The 19,752-nt window shown below is 37.8% G+C and overlaps 2 protein-coding genes across 2 annotated transcripts; both read left to right on the top strand.

The window, feature by feature from the left end:
* The first annotated feature begins 11,005 nt into the window (after positions 1 to 11,005).
* Positions 11,006 to 11,380, top strand: LOC129808155 (histone H2A-like). The gene has a single exon (XM_055857918.1). It carries the CDS (start codon positions 11,006 to 11,008, stop codon positions 11,378 to 11,380), a length of 375 nt encoding a protein of 124 aa, XP_055713893.1.
* A 25-nt stretch (positions 11,381 to 11,405) lies between these two features.
* LOC129808150 (histone H1-II-like) lies at positions 11,406 to 13,957 on the top strand. Its single transcript, XM_055857912.1, has one exon. It carries the CDS (start codon positions 13,229 to 13,231, stop codon positions 13,877 to 13,879), a length of 651 nt encoding a protein of 216 aa, XP_055713887.1. The 5' UTR covers positions 11,406 to 13,228; the 3' UTR covers positions 13,880 to 13,957.
* The last annotated feature ends 5,795 nt before the right edge of the window (positions 13,958 to 19,752 follow it).

The raw sequence follows: 19,752 nt of genomic DNA, 5'->3' as shown, positions 1-19,752 counted from the left end.
CTTAGAAACAATAAACTTGTGATATTACCGCCTGCCTTTTTGGTCAATTTTGGGAACATGGAAGAAACGTCTAAATTACGGGGAAGACGTTCCTGAATGGAATCTGGCAGGTTTTGTTATTTTGACTATAATCCGAAGCATTTCTGTAGTTAAATTCTGTATTATTCATTAATTTTCAACCGCTTATCTCTATTGGGGTCGCGGGCCCATGACATCCAAATTAGCAGCCCACGCTTGTCGATCCTCCGCTACTTCAGGAAGATGTTTGGGTTCGATCCCAAGGCAAGATTCTGAATTTGATTCAGCCACCTCGTCCTAGGCTGCCTCGAGGTCGATACCTTCTCACAATGGCTTGCATAGCTTAAGAAATCTCAAATTTCAATTAATTGAATTGTTAGATTTAAGTACAAAAAATCCAAGAAGAAATGCAGGTTTTACAAAATTTTCATGTGAAAACTAAAATCCCAAGAATCAATTAAAACCGTCATAGTAAATACTTAGCAAATGGCATGTCAAATCAAAAATGCGCTAAAGGTTTATATAATGTACCTAGCATATAGAAATAAGACAATATCCATCTTTTGTTAGAAATAAGATCATGGACGAACAAAGATATTTGAAATCGAATCGATTGATAAAGATAAAAATCACCATGACAAAAATGCAGGTTTTACTCTTTTTCCTGTGTTTAACACAATTTATTTTTTAACTTTTAAAAGATCAGCAAAGATAGAGACAGGAGACAGTGCTTCTAGCACGTCATTTTAAAATGTACAGCGAAGGTTCCACAAAGGGTACCTAGTACTCATAAATTAAACGCCATGTTAGCTTTTAAGGTAGAATTATAACCAATAGGAGAAAATATAGACTTTTGAAATCGATGATTTTTTTTTTAAAAGATTCCATGCGAAGCAGCCATCCAGTACGGACGTGTTTTGCAAAGAATATTACGGCGACGAGTATTTAGTGAGAAAGTATCTTTTGTCTCTCCGAAGACCAGTCTTCGAGAACAAGTGATAAGTTAGTTTAGTGAGCATGGCGACGCAGGCCAGCGGGTCTACTGCTTTAGGGAAGAGGAAGCTCCACGCTCCTGCCCCGGTGCCGACGTATTACGGTCACTTTCAAACTTTAATCTATTTTATTTCAACTCGGGTGTCAAGTAATTTCCCACTCTAATTATTCGGGAAGGATCCCGTTGGATTGTCGATGTGTGTGCAATTTCTGTGCTGTCCGGCGTCCAATTTCTTTCCTATCCCATCACTTTGTGATTAGTCTCCAGAAAGTGCGCACTTCGTGTCGTGTTTTGTGTGAGAGATGGGAGAAAAAGGCTCCTCTGGGCTTGGCTCTGGGGCTACCTCCGGAAGATGGTGAGGATCCTTTGCCTTGAGAACGGGCCCCAACGGAACATCCTCCGGGGGACGTCTCGTCGCCAACGCGGGAGGCCTGCTGCCCCTTAGGGGGATATCGTCGGGGGAGCACCACTGTCCATTGAACATTGCATTGGAGGAAAAAGAAACCCTCAGCGCATTCAGCCCAATGGATTTGAGGGAAAATATGATCTAGGATCGGACAAGAGCCAATTTCCTGGCCAATTCTCCTTACTGGCTGTAAATCTGTATGTAATAGGCCCCTCAATCCTTTTACTTCGTTTAAAATTAAAACATTTCCGGCCCAGCTATTAACTTAAAAATTTAAATCTAACCTAATCAATTACAAAGTCTCTTATGTTATCAAAAATCAGTTTTTACCTAATAAAGTTAGTTATATTTGGCGCCCAACTAGCTGTTAAATTACCCACGACCCTAGCATTTTTTCTCTATTTCTAATAGATTTGCACACTCCTTGTGCATTCTCTTTTTTTCTTTTTATTTCTTTTCGACCCACGTTTAATCATTTTTTTTTCTTTTTTTTGTGAAGTGAGAGAAGGGTCACTCTCGTGATTTTTGTTAACCATAAAGTAACTTTTCTAATTGAGGAGCATTTTTGGGACGAATGGAAGGAATTGTGTTTGATTTTTCTTCGGACATCTCCTTTCCCCAAGGATCTTCTTATCAATGAACTCCGGACGAATGTGAATAGCAAAATGATGCTCTCACCCTGAGGAATTTGATTTTTTTTATTTTTAAAAGATTCGGTATCTCTATCAATTTAATTTTTCTTTACCCTAAAATTAATTCTTGACGCATTTTTCCGGTATTTAATATAATTAATTATGAAATTTTTCGGTTAAAAATCGGATGATTAACTTTTTCGATTTACTTTTCCTAAATCTGGCATTTTCTTGTGTTCCGGACGCCAGTAGAAAAGTCATGCTGGACCCTTTTATGTTTTATGTTGTGTGTGTACCTCATCGATAATCGGGATCCTCTTAGAGTTGAAATATCCGTGATACAGTTTTCCTAAATTCTCCCAAGAAACTATGCATTGTGGGAAAATTGGGGGGAATAAAAATGAAATCTTTGGATTTTTCTTACTCCACGTGCCCAAAAATTATCTGCACATGGTAACCGCATGGTTTCTCTGGGGAAGCTTTATCATCATGGTTCAGTGCTCTAAAAAGACTTCACCGTTAATCCTACGCTTTTGTTTAAAATATTTAATTTCAATATCGGTTTTCCTTTCTTTCAATTTATATTGCAATTTGAATATGAGATTAATTTTTTCGGATTTCTATAGGATCGGACTTCGACTTCATTTTTTTTCCTTTATCTTTTTTTTTTATACATTTCACCGTTTAATTTGCTTCGGTTTTTTCTTTTTTCCAATACCTCGAGACAGCTTCTTTTAGAAGCATTGCCATCAGTTTTTCGGGGTGCCCAAAAACTTTTTCCTACCCTTTCGGTATCGATACCCATTGGACAGCTTCTTTGGGAAGCATGGGCATCTGCCTTTCATGGGATTGAGATCCATTTCCTTCGGAATTTCGGTTTTTATGCTCTTAGAAGCATTGACTTAGCCTCTCAGGAAGTCGGCCTAAAACACTCGGTTCTTTGGACGGCTTCTATCGGAGGCATTGGCTTCGGCCATTCAGGGTTTTTGTCGGTGAGATGATGTCGCGGGATATCTCTCTTTCGGAAATTACCCTTGTTGGTCGTGCACGGCTGCTTGGGTGATGTCGGTAAGGTTTTCGGATTCTTCGGTCGGTATCGGTTATAGGCGCTCAGGGGTTCAATATCCTACTCCAGAGCCAATTATCGTTCCGCAAGGGAAGTGCTCTTGGAGAGGATTGAAACTTCTCGGCTCTAATTTTCGGTTGCAATTGACGAAGGATGTTTTCGGTTATTCCTGATTTACTTCTTTCCTTTTCCTTATCCTCTAAATTCCTGTCGGTTCCTTTTCTAAATCTTTTTAAATAATTTTCCCTTTTCAATTTCGAGGTTTCTTCGGTTAAGACAACCTTTCTCACTTCCTTTTTGCTCGGTAGTCTTGTTGTTATTTATCGGGATGAAGAAGGTATTTTCTGAGAATTCTCCTTTATTCTTTGCTCTCGGAGGAATGGATTCATTTTCTCTTCCATTTAGTTTGATCCTATTCCCATCCTAAAGATTTACATTATCCTTTTTTATTTAAGGAACAAGTCTCATATTTCTAAACTTATAAATATTATTTTTAAATTTATCGGTTTGCCGGATAAACCTTTTGAAATGAGTTTATATTTTTTTGTTAACTACTGTTCCTCTTTGACACTTATCAATGAAAATCGTGTCATTCAGATATTTGCTATCTCTTTTATATCCTCTTGAATGCTCTAAGGGACTTCCAGATAGTTCGGCCTGGATCCTATCGGAACATGAGCACTCCATCACGTTCCCTGTCGTGTTTAGTGTCCACTTCGACGGTTTTGGGGAGATCCTACCTATAGCACCAAAAACTTTCATTCAGGAAGGTTCTATCATTTACAACCTTAGCCTCCGGGATTGAAATCCGCACATACGGAGCCACCTTGAAGGTAATCGCCGGAATCCAAGCATATCGTTAGGCGATAAATAGTGCGGTCTTGATGGAGGTGACTACTGGGCTTCCGTTCTGGTAATGGGGGGACCTGGCGAAATGCTGGAAGATCTCGAGTGGCATACTAAGCACATAAATTACAACAACAAAACTATCAAAATGTATTTTTAAAATGAATTGAAGATAAGGACGAGGTAGAGAGAGAAAAGCGAATTTAGATTCCAGATTATCTTGCTTAAAATTCAGAGATTCTCCCTAGCTGCCGAAGTGCATTGCACTTCTGTGGGTGCCTGTGGAGGCGAGTGACGTCGTTGGGCTCCTCGTAAGAATTCTTTGGATACCCATTTTTGATTAAGTTTGAGTCTGACAACAGTAGTTTGCTTTTCATTCTTTTTCTTTTTATTAAACTATCTCTTAATTCCCTTCAGGAACATTGGTTTATAAGTAAAAGGGTTGAGCAGGATTGCCTGAATAAGGTGATACTGTCTCTGACCAAAGCTGAGGTATCTGAATAAGACGCTTTGGCTTTATAATTTGACTCCAGTTAAGCTTAAATTCAAAACTTTTCAGTTGCAGTAACAACCGGGAATACTTGGTGTCTTATCTTTTTGAAAGTTTTCCGGAACTCTTATCCTTATCGAGCCTATCCTGTATTCTCCTAATTCTGAGATTTGGAATCATTCCGTCGGGGAAGGAGTGAAGAGATATTTGTTTCGGAAAAATGTTAACCCGGTTCTATTTTTTTCTTCTCAATATTATTTTTAATATTTTTATTTCATTTTTTTTTCTTTTAAAATTTTTTCTTATTCATGAATAGAAGTATTTTTGGAGATTTTCAGTTTTCTTTTCCTTCTTTTGACCATCAGCCTACATTATCGGTTCTTTTAATCCAGTTCCTTCGAATTTCCACCGTACTCATTTCATTTTTCTTTCTCATCGAAAACTGCCTTCGAATTTCGGACATCATGAGTCTACGCTTTAAATCCTCCTCTTTAGTCTTGGTGATACTTGGGCTAGGGAGTTGGGAATACAGTAAATGGGAATGAACGGTGGTGGATAACGGTAAGGGTGCGGGAGGTGGAAGACTGGTAAGGCCTGGGATAGTGGGTCTTATTCAGCAGCCTATCAGCAAATTAGGAAATTATTTTTTTTTCTTCTCCGGAACGGTTCGATCGGAGCTCCACAGGGATCGGTTAAATGCTCTGCCATTCATGAGTAGGGTACACTTCTGGAGATCCATTCGGGTAAACCTTTTACTCGGAAGAGTCTGAATTTTCGGTCACTATCTTTCCAATTTTGAAGTCGGTCCATAATTAATTTTCTATTTCGGTTTAAATACTTAATGTTTTACTTCTCCTTCGGTATTAAATTTTTTTTGTTGATCTCAACCTTACAGTTTTTCGATTTTTGATTTTAGGATCCGGTTCTTTTATTTCCAAGTTTTTTAAACTTGGTGGCGCCCAGGTCAAATCATTTTTTTTCTTTACTTTTTTTTATATGAAAGAGGAGATATTACGGTCACTTTCAAACTTTAATCTATTTTATTTCAACTCGGGTGTCAAGTAATTTCCCACTCTAATTATTCGGGAAGGATCCCGTTGGATTGTCGATGTGTGTGCAATTTCTGTGCTGTCCGGCGTCCAATTTCTTTCCTATCCCATCACTTTGTGATTAGTCTCCAGAAAGTGCGCACTTCGTGTCGTGTTTTGTGTTAAGTGTTTTGTGTGAGAGATGGGAGAAAAAGGCTCCTCTGGGCTTGGCTCTGGGGCTACCTCCGGAAGATGGTGAAGATGGTGAGGATCCTTTGCCTTGAGAACGGGCCCCAACGGAACATCCTCCGGGGGACGTCTCGTCGCCAACGCGGGAGGCCTGCTGCCCCTTAGGGGGATATCGTCGGGGGAGCACCACTGTCCATTGAACATTGCATTGGAGGAAAAAGAAACCCTCAGCGCATTCAGCCCAATGGATTTGAGGGAAAATATGATCTAGCATCGGACAAGAGCCAATTTCCTGGCCAACTCTCCTTACTGGCTGTAAATCTGTATGTAATAGGCCCCTCAATCCTTTTACTTTGTTTAAAATTAAAACATTTCCGGCCCAGCTATTAACTTAAAAATTTAAATCTAACCTAATCAATTACAAAGTCTCTTATGTTATCAAAAATCAGTTTTTACCTAATAAAGTTAGTTATAGACGGCCAACCGATTCGGCCCATTGTCAGACGATGATGAAACTGACAACGAGGATTTGACGACAGAAGTCAAGAAAGTTAAAGGCAACGAGAAACGGGTACCACCCATCATTGTTACGCATCAAAGTGCCAGGAAGCTGAAGGAATCCATTTCCAACTGCATCCGTGGGTTCCAGATCACCGTCAATAAGCAAGACACAAGCAAAATCACCATCAAGTGCAAAACCATCGAAGACCACCGTGTTTTGCTCCAAAACCTCCGACTTGCCGGAAACATCCCGTTTCACTCCTTCATGCCAGAGGAGGAAAAATCGTTCAAAGCCTACTTATCCGGAATCTACGGATACAATGCAGAGGAGATCAAGCAACTCCTAGTCAGCCAGGGAGTAAAACTCCAGAAAGTGGTGCAGTTCACCAGCAACCACACCAAGGATGGTGCCTACATAGTGCACTTCAGGAAAGGAGAAACCACCATTCAAGTTCTCAACCAGAAAATCCACGGGCTTGATGGATTCTCAGTCCGTTGGTCCAGGTTCCTGAAGAAGAAGGGAAACCTCACTCAATGTTTCAACTGCCAGCAGTTTGGACACGCATCTTCGAATTGTGGACACAAATCCAGATGTGTCAAGTGCCTCGCCGAGCATCTGCGTGGTGAATGCCCCAGGACGACCCGAGAAGGTACCGCAAAATGCGTGAACTGTGAGGGGGATCACGCCGCCAACTACAAGGGATGCCCGAAATACAAAGAATACAAAGCCAATCGACTGAGGATGATCCAGAATGCTAAGGCACGTCAATCTGGCCAACAACAGCAAAAGTTCGTCCCAGGACCAGCTCCTGCCACCAATGCTTGGACCAGAAATATGCAAGGCACAGCTCCTGCACCTACTCCAGCCCCGAGAAATGCTCCAGCTCCGCCATCATCAAACCCCAATTCGTGGTTAACCGAGAAATCATTGAGCGGAAGGTATTCTGACTGGGATGCAGCCATGAAGATTGCCGACGAAATCGTCAACCAGTTGGACAGTGCCAGGTCTACAGAAGAACGTGGTGAAATGATCGCCCATCTCCGAGTCTTCGGAAACTTCAAGAACTACAGACCTCATCATGATTAAGGTACTAAATAGCTTAAGAATCCTTATTTGGAACGCCCGATCAATTTCCAAACACCTTGTAGAATTCCAGAACTTTCTAGAATGTCACAAACCCCATGTAGTTCTTCTTTCCGAGACCCTTCTAAAGCCAGATTCAAAATTTAGCTGTCCAAATTTTTCAATCTATCGCAAAGACAAATCAAGTTGCGAACATAGTCGGGGTGTCGCAATCTTGGTCCATAACTCTATCCCTCATGTCCCTATTCCTTCAGTAAATCTCTCACGTCTTGAAAATGTTGGCATCACACTGAATCTTCCCTCCAAAGTCCTGAACATTTTTTTCAATTTACAACAGTCCCTCAAATCCCAATGTTTGAAACACCATTGCGGATATTGAGGTCCTAAAGAGTTGGCCAGGAAACACCCTTATGGGTGGGGACTGGAATGCTAGGCACATGTCCTGGAACTGTGCCAGCAACAACGCTTTAGGAAATGCCATTTTCAAATATAGTTTAAAACCTACTTTCTTCATCCATACCCCAGATGAACCCACTAGATTTAGCCATAGACAGAAACCCTCTACGCTTGACTTTATTATTAGTAAAAACCCTGTCTCATTTTCCGAAATAATAGTCAACAATGATCTGTCCTCAGACCATTTCCCCGTCTCTTTTCATTTAAGCTCCAAAATCCCTGTAGAACATCAGTTCTTTTTTGACTATGCCAAAGCAGACTGGGGAAAGTATAGAAATGTTATTAACGCCTCTTTAAAATCCAATCCCCATATGAACCCCCAAATCCATTATTGAAATTGACCAGGCAATTTCAGCCTTAAATTCGGTTATTAGCAGTGCCCAGGAGGCTGCAGTGCCGAAAGTTGAGTCTCACAAGAAACCCTCCCTTTTCCCAAGAAGTAAAGGACTTGGTTAAATATAGGAACCTCGTTAGGAAGAGATATCACCAAACGGGGAAAGCTTCCTATAAAGCCAAGATGAAAGCCGCCCAAGCCCAAATCCAAGTCAAAATAGCAGAATTAAAAGACTCGGTGTGGCACAAGAAGCTCACCGAGATTAAACCAAATCAAATGTGGAAATTGGCTTCCACCAAAAAGTCGACCACCTTTCCCTGTTTTCAGATGGATGATAAAAACCTTTCCACAGATCCAGAGAAGGCCAATGCACTAGCGGACGTTTTCTCTAGGTCACACACCCTCACCCAAGACTTTTCAGATCCCACAACCATTGATTCAGTAAATGCCACATTATCTTCCCTTCACTCGTCAGAGTCACACTCCTCATTTGTAAAAATCCCCGAAATCAAGCTCATAATCAAGTCCCTTCCCAAAAAGAAAGCTCCTGATCACGATAAAGTCACAGCGACCCTTGTCAAAGAACTTCCTAAGTTAGCCATCCTTCAAATAGTTAATATCTTCAATGCCTGTCTCCGTAATGCATATTTCCCCACGAGCTGGAAAATTGCGAACATCATCCCCATCAAGAAGCCCGGCAAGCCAGCTAACAACCCCTCAAATTACCGTCCCATTAGCCTCCTCCCCTTAATGGGTAAGATGTTTGAAAAGGTCATCCTTAGCAGCATGAGACTCCACATTGAGGAACATAACATCCTCCCAGATTTCCAATTTGGCTTCAGGACTGGCCACAACCCCCAATATCAGCTCGCCAGAGTAGTGGCTGATGTTACCAACAATGCCAAGAGGCAAAAATTCACCACCATGGTCACGTTGGACATTGAAAAAGCCTTTGATACCGTATGGCATCAAGGGCTTATTCACAAAATGTCCATACTAAAATTCCCAACTTACCTCATAAAACTTGTGTTGTCTTTCCTCAGTGAAAGACAGTTTCAAGTTTTGGTAAAAAAGGCCACGTCCTCGCCAAGACCCATCCCTGCTGGAGTCCCTCAGGGGAGTTGTCTCTCCCCTACCCTTTTCAACATCTATACCCAAGATATCCCTGTACCCGAGAAGTGTAATGTCGCCATGTTTGCCGATGACACGGCAGTGTACGTCAGTGACTTCACTTTTCGGGTACCCAGAGCGATTAAAGCCCTGGACAAGGGACTTGACTAAATTCATGACTATTTTTCCAAATGGAAAATCAAGACAAACGCCGCCAAGACGGAAGCCATAGTCTTTTGCCGCAAGGCAAAATCCAGGAAAAATATCATGAAGAGGTCAGTCTCTTTAAACCGTCATGCGATAGATTGGAAAAAGTCAGTTAAATATTTAGGGGTCGATATTGACCATAAATTAACATTTTCTGGCCACATCAAGGCCATTCACAAGAAAGTCAAGACTACAATGCTATCTCTGATGCACTTGTTAAATTCATGGTCAGCCCTCAGCAAGAAAAATAAGTTGCTTCTTTACAAAGCCATAATCAGGCCTCAAATGACCTACGGGTCTATTGTTTGGAGACATGGGACTCCCTCATATCTCAAGAAACTCCAGATTGTGCAAAACAAGTGTATCAGAATGGCTTTACGCATTCCCAGGGATACTTGGATAGAGGAGCTACATAGGGAATGTGACATTCCTTTCCTTAGTAAATTTACTAGGAAATTAACCAAAAATTTGTTAAAGAAGTGCAGTCTGCACAGAAACCCCCTAGACAATAGGATTAAGAGGGCCAAAAATGACTTAGGGCTACCCAGGCTCGATATCAGAGCAATGCCCATCTTGTAAATATGTAAATGTGATATTAGATTTAAGGTAGTTTTAAGTTAAAAAAAAATTATCATGACAAAAATGCAGGTTTTTCACTTTTTCCCTGTGTTTAACACAATTCATTTTTAACATTTAAAGATTAGCCAAGACAGACACAGTGCTCTACTAGCACATCAACATAAAAATGTACAACGAAGGTACCACAAAGGGTACCTAGTACTCAAAATACGAAAAAAAACCATGTTAGTACTTAAGTTAGAATTATAACCAATAGGAGAAAATATTCATTATTTTCATCCGCTTATCCCTATTGGGGTCGCGGGCCCATGACACCAAGGTTAACAGCCCACGCCTGTCGGTCCTCCGCCACTTCATGAAGATGTTCGATTTCGATCCCAAGGCTCTCCCACGCAAGATCCTGAATTTGATTCAGCCACCTTGTCCTAGGCCTGCCTCGAGGTCGAGGTCTTCTCACAATGGCTTGCATAGCTTTTCTGGGGAATCTTTCTTCGTTCATGCGTTGAACATGTCCATACCATCGAAGTTGTGATCTCTCGACCCGAAGAAGCAGCTCCTCGACTCTTAGTTCCTCACGAACGGCTACGTTCCTTACTCGATCTCGACGAGTGATTCCCTTAACCGCCCGGAGGTACCTCATCTCGGCAGCTTGTACTCGCGATCTTACCCTTTCGGTCATTACCCAAATCTCATGACCATAGGTGAGAATAGGAATGAACACAGCTTTGAAAACCGATAATTTAGCCGATCGACTAAGCTCGGCCTTCCTCAACACGCTTCTGCCAAGCTCCCTCATAACTGCAGAAGCCTGACCGATTCGTGACGAGAGTTCTGCCTCCATCCTACCGTCACTCGTGAATAACACCCCGAGATACTTGAACTTCTCCACCTGTTTCAATGAGACTATGAGAAAATATAGACTTTTGAAATCGAAAAATCGGCTTTACTTTTTCAGGCAACTAAACGCATAAATACTGAGAGTTAGTGTTGATTTTTTAATAGTCAATTGACTGCTCTTGCTGAGTGTATTTCGTGTGACATCAATCTACAGAATAATCATCTGAAATGTCTGGACGCGGAAAAGGAGGAAAAGTGAAGGGAAAGACGAAGACTCGTTCCAATCGTGCTGGACTCCAGTTTCCCGTGGGACGTATCCATCGTCTCCTGCGAAAGGGAAATTACGCTGAGAGAGTCGGTGCTGGAGCTCCTGTTTACTTGGCTGCCGTCATGGAATATCTGGCTGCTGAAGTTCTTGAGTTGGCCGGCAATGCTGCCCGTGACAACAAGAAGACCAGGATCATTCCACGTCATCTTCAATTGGCCATCCGCAATGACGAGGAATTGAACAAATTGCTGTCCGGAGTCACAATTGCCCAAGGCGGTTTTCTGCCCAACATCCAGGCAGTTCTCCTGTCCAAGAAAACCGAGAAGAAGACATAAATTCTCCAAATACCCGGGACATTCTAAAAGCATCAATAAAAACGCCCTTTTGAGGGCGACTAAATCTATTACATAAAGAGTTAACTAAAATCTTGAGAGAATGTAAAACTGTATTTTTTTTTTTTTTGTAAAAACATTTTTCATTTAAATTGAATTTTAATTTAGCACCTTTTTTATTATTCCTATTCTTCATTTTGGTTTACCCTCGGGTTTAACTCACTTAAAATTAAGTTGAGAAGTATTAGAACAATTCAAATGTGGCTCAGATGTGACATTAATTACGTTTTTAATGGAGTTTTAAACATAAATTTAAGACAATTTTCGCTGACCGAAAATCATCAATAAAAATTAAACCGATAAACAAAACTTGTGACACGTCTTATATCTAACCTTCGAAAAGCCAACGCAGAATCTGATTTGGTGTAATTTTTTGTTTCTATGAACGATAGGGGCAAAAATAGCCCAAAAATTTAAATAATTTTTCTGACAATACCAATGACAGATAATTTTCACTCTAAAGGAAAATATTACGTTTGAGTATTGTAGTTTCTTGTTCTAAAACGGTTTTGCTTAAAAAAGATTGGAAGTATAAAAAATAATTAAAATCAATTTTCAATATGAGAATTTAAAAATTTGCCATTTTTTGAGCTTAAAAATTTACTATATAGCAAATAGTTGGAGACTTGCAAAAAATATCTTGACATTCCTTCAACCTTCTACTTTGCAATTATATACAAACATAAGAAAAAAATAACTTCAGGTTTTCAGGAAAAAATATTTTCTATATGGGACACCGGTGTTCCTATCGTCCTTAAAGGGTTAACCCTAGAATGATAGACTAACGGATGAAGCATTTTAATTCATAAATGATATATTTTTCTTAAATTCTTTATAATTTTTAAACCTTAGATCCCACAAAAATAAATATAACATGAAATGGTATCCACATTACCATATACAGAGAATATATTTTTATTGTATTTAAAATTTTACTGGTGTTACAAATAGAACAATTGTAAGAAAAATTTAAAAAAAAAATGCGAAAATATGCGACAATTAAAACCACAAATGAAAAAGTCTCTTTCAACATTTTTATATCCATAAATATTTTTTTCCTTCAAATCCAAACAAAATATTTTTCTAGAAATATATATTAAAAAAAAAAGCATTTGAAGTAGTCTTTAAAGCTAACGGAATTGGTAATTACCCATCGAGTTGCAATAGATATTACTTTAATTGAGACATGCTACTAAAACTCTTTCAATTTTTTAATATATTGATAAGATTTTAATGTAAAACATTTCTCATTGTGTTTGAGTAACTTTGATTTTTCGGCTTAAAATGTTTGAAAATATTCTAAAAAGACCATGATTTTGGATTCACAGCGAATGTCAGTTTTGACACAAAAATACGATATATTTTTTTTATAAATTTAATTATAGGTATCGAAATATTGTTGAAAATATATTTAATTATATACTAGTACAATTGAAAATTTGTGAATTTATTTACGCAGAATGATCATCATATTCAAATGCTGTTACTTTTCATCAATATTTGTGATCGACATTGTCGTTGCAATTTTGTGATTATTTTCGAAAATATTAGAATAGGCGGATGTATTTTTAAAATATGCTTAATTGACATTTAGTTTTTCGAATTGCTTAAGTAGGAAATACTTATTTGTTGATTTAATTAAGTTTTTTCAAAGTCTTGCGAATACGATGAAAAAATGAGTGCAGATCAAAGCCAAATTCCGGTTCCAATAAATAGGTTACCTTTTCAAGTAAGGTAAAATGTTGCAATTTCTGCTAATTTTCTTGAAAAATCTACCCAGTATTCGCAAGAATGGCAGAAGAGACATCCGTGGAAGTAGCCCCAGCAGTATCCCCATCCGGGAAGAAGGCTAAGGCCTCCAAAAGTGCCGGCCCAAAGAAACCTCGAGTGAAGCCAACGCACCCGAAGACATCTGAAATGGTTAACAATGCCATTAAAGATCTGAAGGAGCGTGGTGGATCATCCCTGCAGGCCATCAAAAAGTTTGTGGCAGCCCACTACAAGGTTGATGCTGAGAAATTGGCCCCATTCATCAGACGCTACCTGAAATCCGCCGTGACAAGTGGAGCTCTGGTTCAGACCAAAGGAAAGGGAGCGTCTGGCTCATTCAAGTTGGCCGGATCAGCAAAAGGCGAAAAGTCAGCGACAAAGAAGCCCCGTGTGAAGAAAGCTTCTGGAGAGAAGAAAGTGAAGAAAGCTGCATCGCCCAAGAAGAAGGCAACTACTGCAGCCAAGAAGGCAGTCGCAGCGAAGAAGCCAAGTGGTGAGAAAAAGAAGGCAGCTGCACCAAAGAAAACTGCAGTAAAGAAGTCTGCCCCCAAGCAGAAATCCACAAAGGCATCTTCGAAATCAGCAGGAACAAAGCCAAAAGTTCCCAAGCCGAAGAAGACTGGATCACCGAAGAAAGCTGCACCAAAGAAGACAGCAGCCAAGAAGAAGTAACTTTCTTCAACTTTCCATTACTTCTCTTCCCACATTGGGAAAAATCAATCAAACAGCCCTTTTTAGGGCTACCAAACTGTTACATATATAGAGTTAAAAAAAATCTAAAATACAAAACATGAATTTTTTAACTTGTGCAACTCGAATAGGTAATCGCTCTTTCGATTTAAAAAATAATTATTAGATTGTTATACGACTTTTTCGCCTATTTCTAAATTAAGCTTGTCCTTATAATTATTTTGTCTATCCAGGTTACATAATGTGAACCCTTTAAGGACGAGGGTCAAAAATCGGGGATCAGAAAATCACTTTTGATGAAAATAAACTGAACTGAACTTTTTCTGACTAGAGAAAAACAGACCTTTAGACGGTCGTAGGAAAAATTTCATTTTTGGGTCACCGGTGACCCAATCGTCTTTAAAGGGTTAAAACCCAGTTTCCATTAGAAATATGCGAAAAAATCGTATAACAATGTAGCCCCACCTCCCTCAATATTCATTCAATATTTTTATCCATCGAAATCACATTTTTTCTTAATTTTACGTACGTACAATTCATGCAGATCAATTAAATCTGATAAGTCTGAAAAGTGCAAATAAAACATTTCGTGCTCCTGTACGTGTACAGGCTTAACATAAGAAACGCTGTAACAAATTAGAAATTGCTTGTAAGTTGGATTGTGAGAAATTCCAAATCCTAAACCTAAACAAGCCTAAACACAACCTCTTTCGGCTTAAAAATACGCTCTCTAAAAAGCCTTTTACCTTTAACACTTGAAGCACGAATGGGACAATGGTGTCCTAAAAGCAATTTTTTTTTTGACTGAAGGGGAAAGTGCCCTGCACAGTGCACATGCTCTACGCATGGTCCCAAGCTTTACAATGAATAAATTTTTCGTATGTTTTTCAATAAATGTGACTCACATGCTCCTTATTTTAAAAACTAAGGGAAAGTGTCTCGTTTTTAAAATATATTGCCAAGTCTTCAGAAAAATAGGAAAAATTTAGTCATTATAGAGCTTGGGACTATATACAAAGCATGGACCAGGGGCATAACGTTTCCTATGTTTCCCATATCGTCGGTTCCGAAGAAGACAATTGTAAGTCCAAAATGTAAACTTTACAGGAAAGAGGTTTAAAGTTTGATAGCTAAAATTTATTTTCATTAATTTCACTGCAATTAGTATACTTTCAGCTTTTGAAACTATTTTATCATACTTACGCATTGAATATCTTCTAGTTAACACTACTTTTAAATTAATTATAGCAAAATTGTGGGCAAAAAACTCAATAATTGGGCACGCTGATTTTAAGTTTTTTTTCTTGTAACTTTTGCAGGAATATCTTAATCAACATAAAATTTTGTGGGGATATAGATCTAAGATTTCTGCATCCATTGATACCATCTTTTTATACTATTGTAAGTAGACTTACAATAGTCTTCTTCGGAACCGACGGTATGTAGAGTGATATCTAGAGTGTCGAAAAAACTTTTGAGTTTATTAGCTATTTTCTATCATTGTAGAGTGAATTAGTAAAAAATACAAATACAAAATAAAAGCCATTTTAATATAGAATAGTCAACGGAAAACCCCAAATTGGCAACCTACATAGTTTTGAAGACATCGCGTGAAATGTGTCCGAAAACAGGAAAAAATTACACTAAAACTGGTCGCATTTTTCAGAGCTAATGTCATCCCCCTGGCATGGACACTTTTCCCCAGAAACTTATTTTGTCCTCTAAATCCTTCGAAAATTTAGTGTTTCTTTTTGGGACACCAGTGTTCCATTCGTCCTTAAAAAAATTACTCCAGTTCTACTGCTCGTCGCGGAGCACCTAAAAAAAGAATTGACTCTCAGTCCTCTCACTGCCGTGCCGCCATTTTGTATTCAATTCAGTTCTTGAAGGGAGATAAGGTAAAGCGCCTTCAAGTTGACCGGTTCCTCAATTCGACCGGTAGAGTTATTTATTAAATTTTTTTTTTATATTTGCACTAATATTTGGCGTATGATCTAACATTAAAAGGTCAATTATTCCATAAATAAAAACGAATCAGTGACAATTTTATAGAAATTCACCATTAAAACATTCAAATATTGACCACCGGTCGACTCGAGGGCACTTTACCTTACAAGGACGTTTTACAGTGCCTTCGTGGAATGTTGTGCCAGCATTATTATTATTATTACTATAGTGAAATCCAAATTCCAAATTCGGAAATCGTCGGTTCCGAAGAAGACTATTGTAAGTCTAAAATGCAACTTTTCAGGAGAGAAGTTTAAAGTTTGAGATACAATATTAAGCTATAAAAATTTTACTGCAATTAGTTTACATATACTTTTTGCAATACATCGTAGAAAAATGTAAGTTCTTCCGCATGAAACATGTTCCACGATAGTAGTTTTAATGGAAAATATAAAAAAAAGTGTCCATTTATTAGTGTTTTTTGGAAAATTTAACAAAGTCAGAAAAATCTGTAATGTATCTCGACTTATCATAATCTAGCGCGGAATTTTTAACAAGATGCATGTGATAAGTCGACATACAATACTATAATTTGGAAAAAACATAAGAACTCGGTAATTTAAAATGGACTAAGTATTATTTATATTGAATTTGATATACCGATTTTTTAAAAATATAAATAGAGCGTAGTTTACTTGGGAAATAATTTAAGAATTTATATAAAGAAATGGATGAAATAATTATAAATTTCAGTTACATACATACCTTTTGTCAAGACTCTTTGTTTCAGGTCATTCTACGAGTTTAACTTTGAGGTTTATTTGTAAATTTACTGTAGAAAATTGCCGTGTAGATGATAGATGTGTTATCGGAGAGGGAAACTCCGTCCGGATGCTGCAACACTGTTTATAGAGTTTTCAACTCAAGATCAAAAACTACCTCTTCTTCAGAGCTTTCGACACACTCTATCTGCATGTCTTCCTCAGTGATCGAATGTTGTCAGAGATCTGTGGGTTTCATTGGGTAGGGGGCGTTTTGCATTGGTGGGAAGGTTCCAGGATTTTCACAAAAGACTTCAATGGATGCATCAGACACTCTTTGGTCATTCGGAGAATTTGTGCCTCGATCACTGAGGAAGACACGAAGCGTGCCGAAAGCTCTGAAGAAGAGGTAGTTTTTGATCTTGAATTGATAATTCCACAACAATGTTGCCGCATCCGGACGGAGTTCCCCTCTCCGATAACTTACTTTTATTTTTTTGTCGTGTGTATTCGTCCATTCATCTCCACTTTACACTTTGTTTTTCTTTTAAATTTTTTTTTGAGAAGTTTGACAATTTTAATTAACTTTATTATTTACTACAAACAAGATTAAAACATAGATCATTATGAAAGTTTGCCAAAAGATCACTTTTTTTCACTAAAAATCACATCTCACTGTAATAATTTAATTTTTTTTCATTAAATATAGCTTTTTCCACTAAAAATAATTTTTTTCACTAACAATCAATGTTTACTAAAAATCTATTTTCAACTGAAATAACTTTTTTTTTACATAAATACCCTTTTTCACCGAAAAATTGTTTTTTATGAAACACTTAAGCCAATAATGCAGTAACATCCGAACACTTTGAAGGTTTATTCGAAAGTCACCACATCATCCTTCAGAAAATGTAAAGGACCGCAGCAAAAATTGTTAGAGAAGGGATTCGAAGTTATCGCCAGAGTTAAGAAAGGGAAATGTGGAAGGGGTAAATATTCTTTATGGGTATTCATTAGGCCAAGTAGGGGAAAGTACTCTCCCTTCGAACGTTCATGCCTTCGAATAATGTGAATTTCTTTTATTTTTCCTAAAACACTTAGTGTAAGGGCTCATAATTCTGCCCAGTCTGCTTATAAGCATCGATGTTCCAAGTTTGAAGTGCGATATTTTCAATACTAATTGACATTTCTTGTTACTCTCTTTTCAGAAGGGTTGTTTCGAAACTTGACAAGCTATTTATCGTATTATTTGTACTAAAATTAGTTTTAATACGTTTAAAAATGAATTGATATGTAGAGGTGAATTTGGCTCTTATTTTGGACAACTTGTTTATTAATTTGGACAACTTGTCTGTAAATTTGGACAGCTAATCGGCCTCAACAGGATGCCCATTGTTCTTCATTTCATGAACCAATCTTACCAAGTCCTCTTCCTGTTCATGTAAGGGAACCGTAGAATGTCAGAAGAAGCCAGGAAACTTTCCATATCATTCATTAAAGTGAGTTGACTTGGGTAATCCAAGTACGTGCGGATTTACTCATTCCCTGGCCTTTATGGGAGCCTTTCAAGGCATTTCTCGCTACATCTCTTTCGTAGAGATGATGATCCTTTGTTTATCCAGGGATTTGTCCAACTTAGTCATCACAAAAGCTAAAACTTCACGAAATTTCGTGAGAAAAACACCTGCCCAAAATAAGGAGTATCACCTCACTGGTAAATGCAGGGGCATGACATTTCCTATGTTTCCCATATGTTTCTAGCGAGCCTAAAAACTTTTTGAGTTTATTACCTGTTTTCTGTCATTGTATAATGAATTAGCAAAAAATACTAATACAAAATAAAAGCCAATTTATAAACGAAGAGGCAACCGAAGACCCTAAATTAGCAACCTACGTAGTTTCGGAGATATCTCGTGAAATCTGTACGAAAACAGGGAAAAAATTACACTAAAACTGGTCGCATTTTTCAGAGCTAATGTCACCCGTCTAAAAAAAAAAATCCCATTTTTCACACGAAAAATCTAATTCACAAGGCAAATCTCACTTCAGGTTAAATTTACAAATCACTATTAACGTGAATCAACAAAATATTCAATGAATATTCAATAATATCACTCAAAAAAAGCGAAGAAATATTGTTAGTACTTCACCAAAACTAAATAAGACTGAAGTAAGCCACGAAGTTCTGTCATATTTCTCGTAAGCAATTGCTCACACTGAATTTTTAACAAAGCAATTTTAACACAAATCATATTCAAAATTTAACGTATTTAGTATTAAAATCTTCCAAAAAGAACAAATATTTAGATAGAATTCATTATTCATCAAATATTGGAATAAAAATTCATTATTTTAATCATTTTATTTTTAGTGTCCAATTTTATCCTCAAAGTGTCCAAAATAAGAAACTGGACAAAATTATGAGCCTTTCCCCTATACATAATTATTAATGATTAATCATACATAAGCTAATTAAAATTTAATAAAAATATGTAAGTCTCTTAAGATAAAATAAAAGAAAATTCACATTATTCGAAGGCATGAACGTTAGAAGGGAGTATACTTTCCCCTAGTAAAGTATACCCTCCCCTAGTAAAGTTTCCCGAGATTTAGTGGGGAAGACACGGAAAACAACATGCAAATACGACAAACAAGGTGTGAAGGATGATTAATAAATGATGGATAAAGCCAAAGCAACTCAAACGTGTGATCTTGAACCTCTCAATCGAACTCCGCAGAAAATTGCTTCATGCTAAAAATAGGAAAATATCGAAAATATAACTGTCAAGTTAAGAATGATTTCATTTGGAAAATTCTGATAAAAAAATCTTCAATCTGATGGGGAAAACTGTTGCTGCCCACTTCCCCAAACAATTCATTCGAAAAGCGAAAAATAGAAAATTGATTGGATGTGTTAATGTATTTTTGTATATTTTTTTCATGAGGTAACAATTGACAAAAATGATTATAGATGCACTTATTTATACCATTTTTTCGGTCTCTTTTTTTTTGTATTTTTGTCCAATCTACTTCATATTACACAAAAATAAGTACGTATTACACACTTTCGGTATAGCTTTAATATTGCTCAAACTCAACGAGAGAGCAATGTAATTTTCTATGGCTATCAAATGAGATGGAAACATA

The sequence above is a fragment of the Phlebotomus papatasi genome, chromosome 3 (assembly GCF_024763615.1).
Source record: "Phlebotomus papatasi isolate M1 chromosome 3, Ppap_2.1, whole genome shotgun sequence".
NCBI lineage: Eukaryota > Metazoa > Arthropoda > Insecta > Diptera > Psychodidae > Phlebotomus > Phlebotomus papatasi.
Note: the sequence above shows the minus strand (reverse complement) of the source record. Positions and strands in the feature narration are given on the sequence as shown.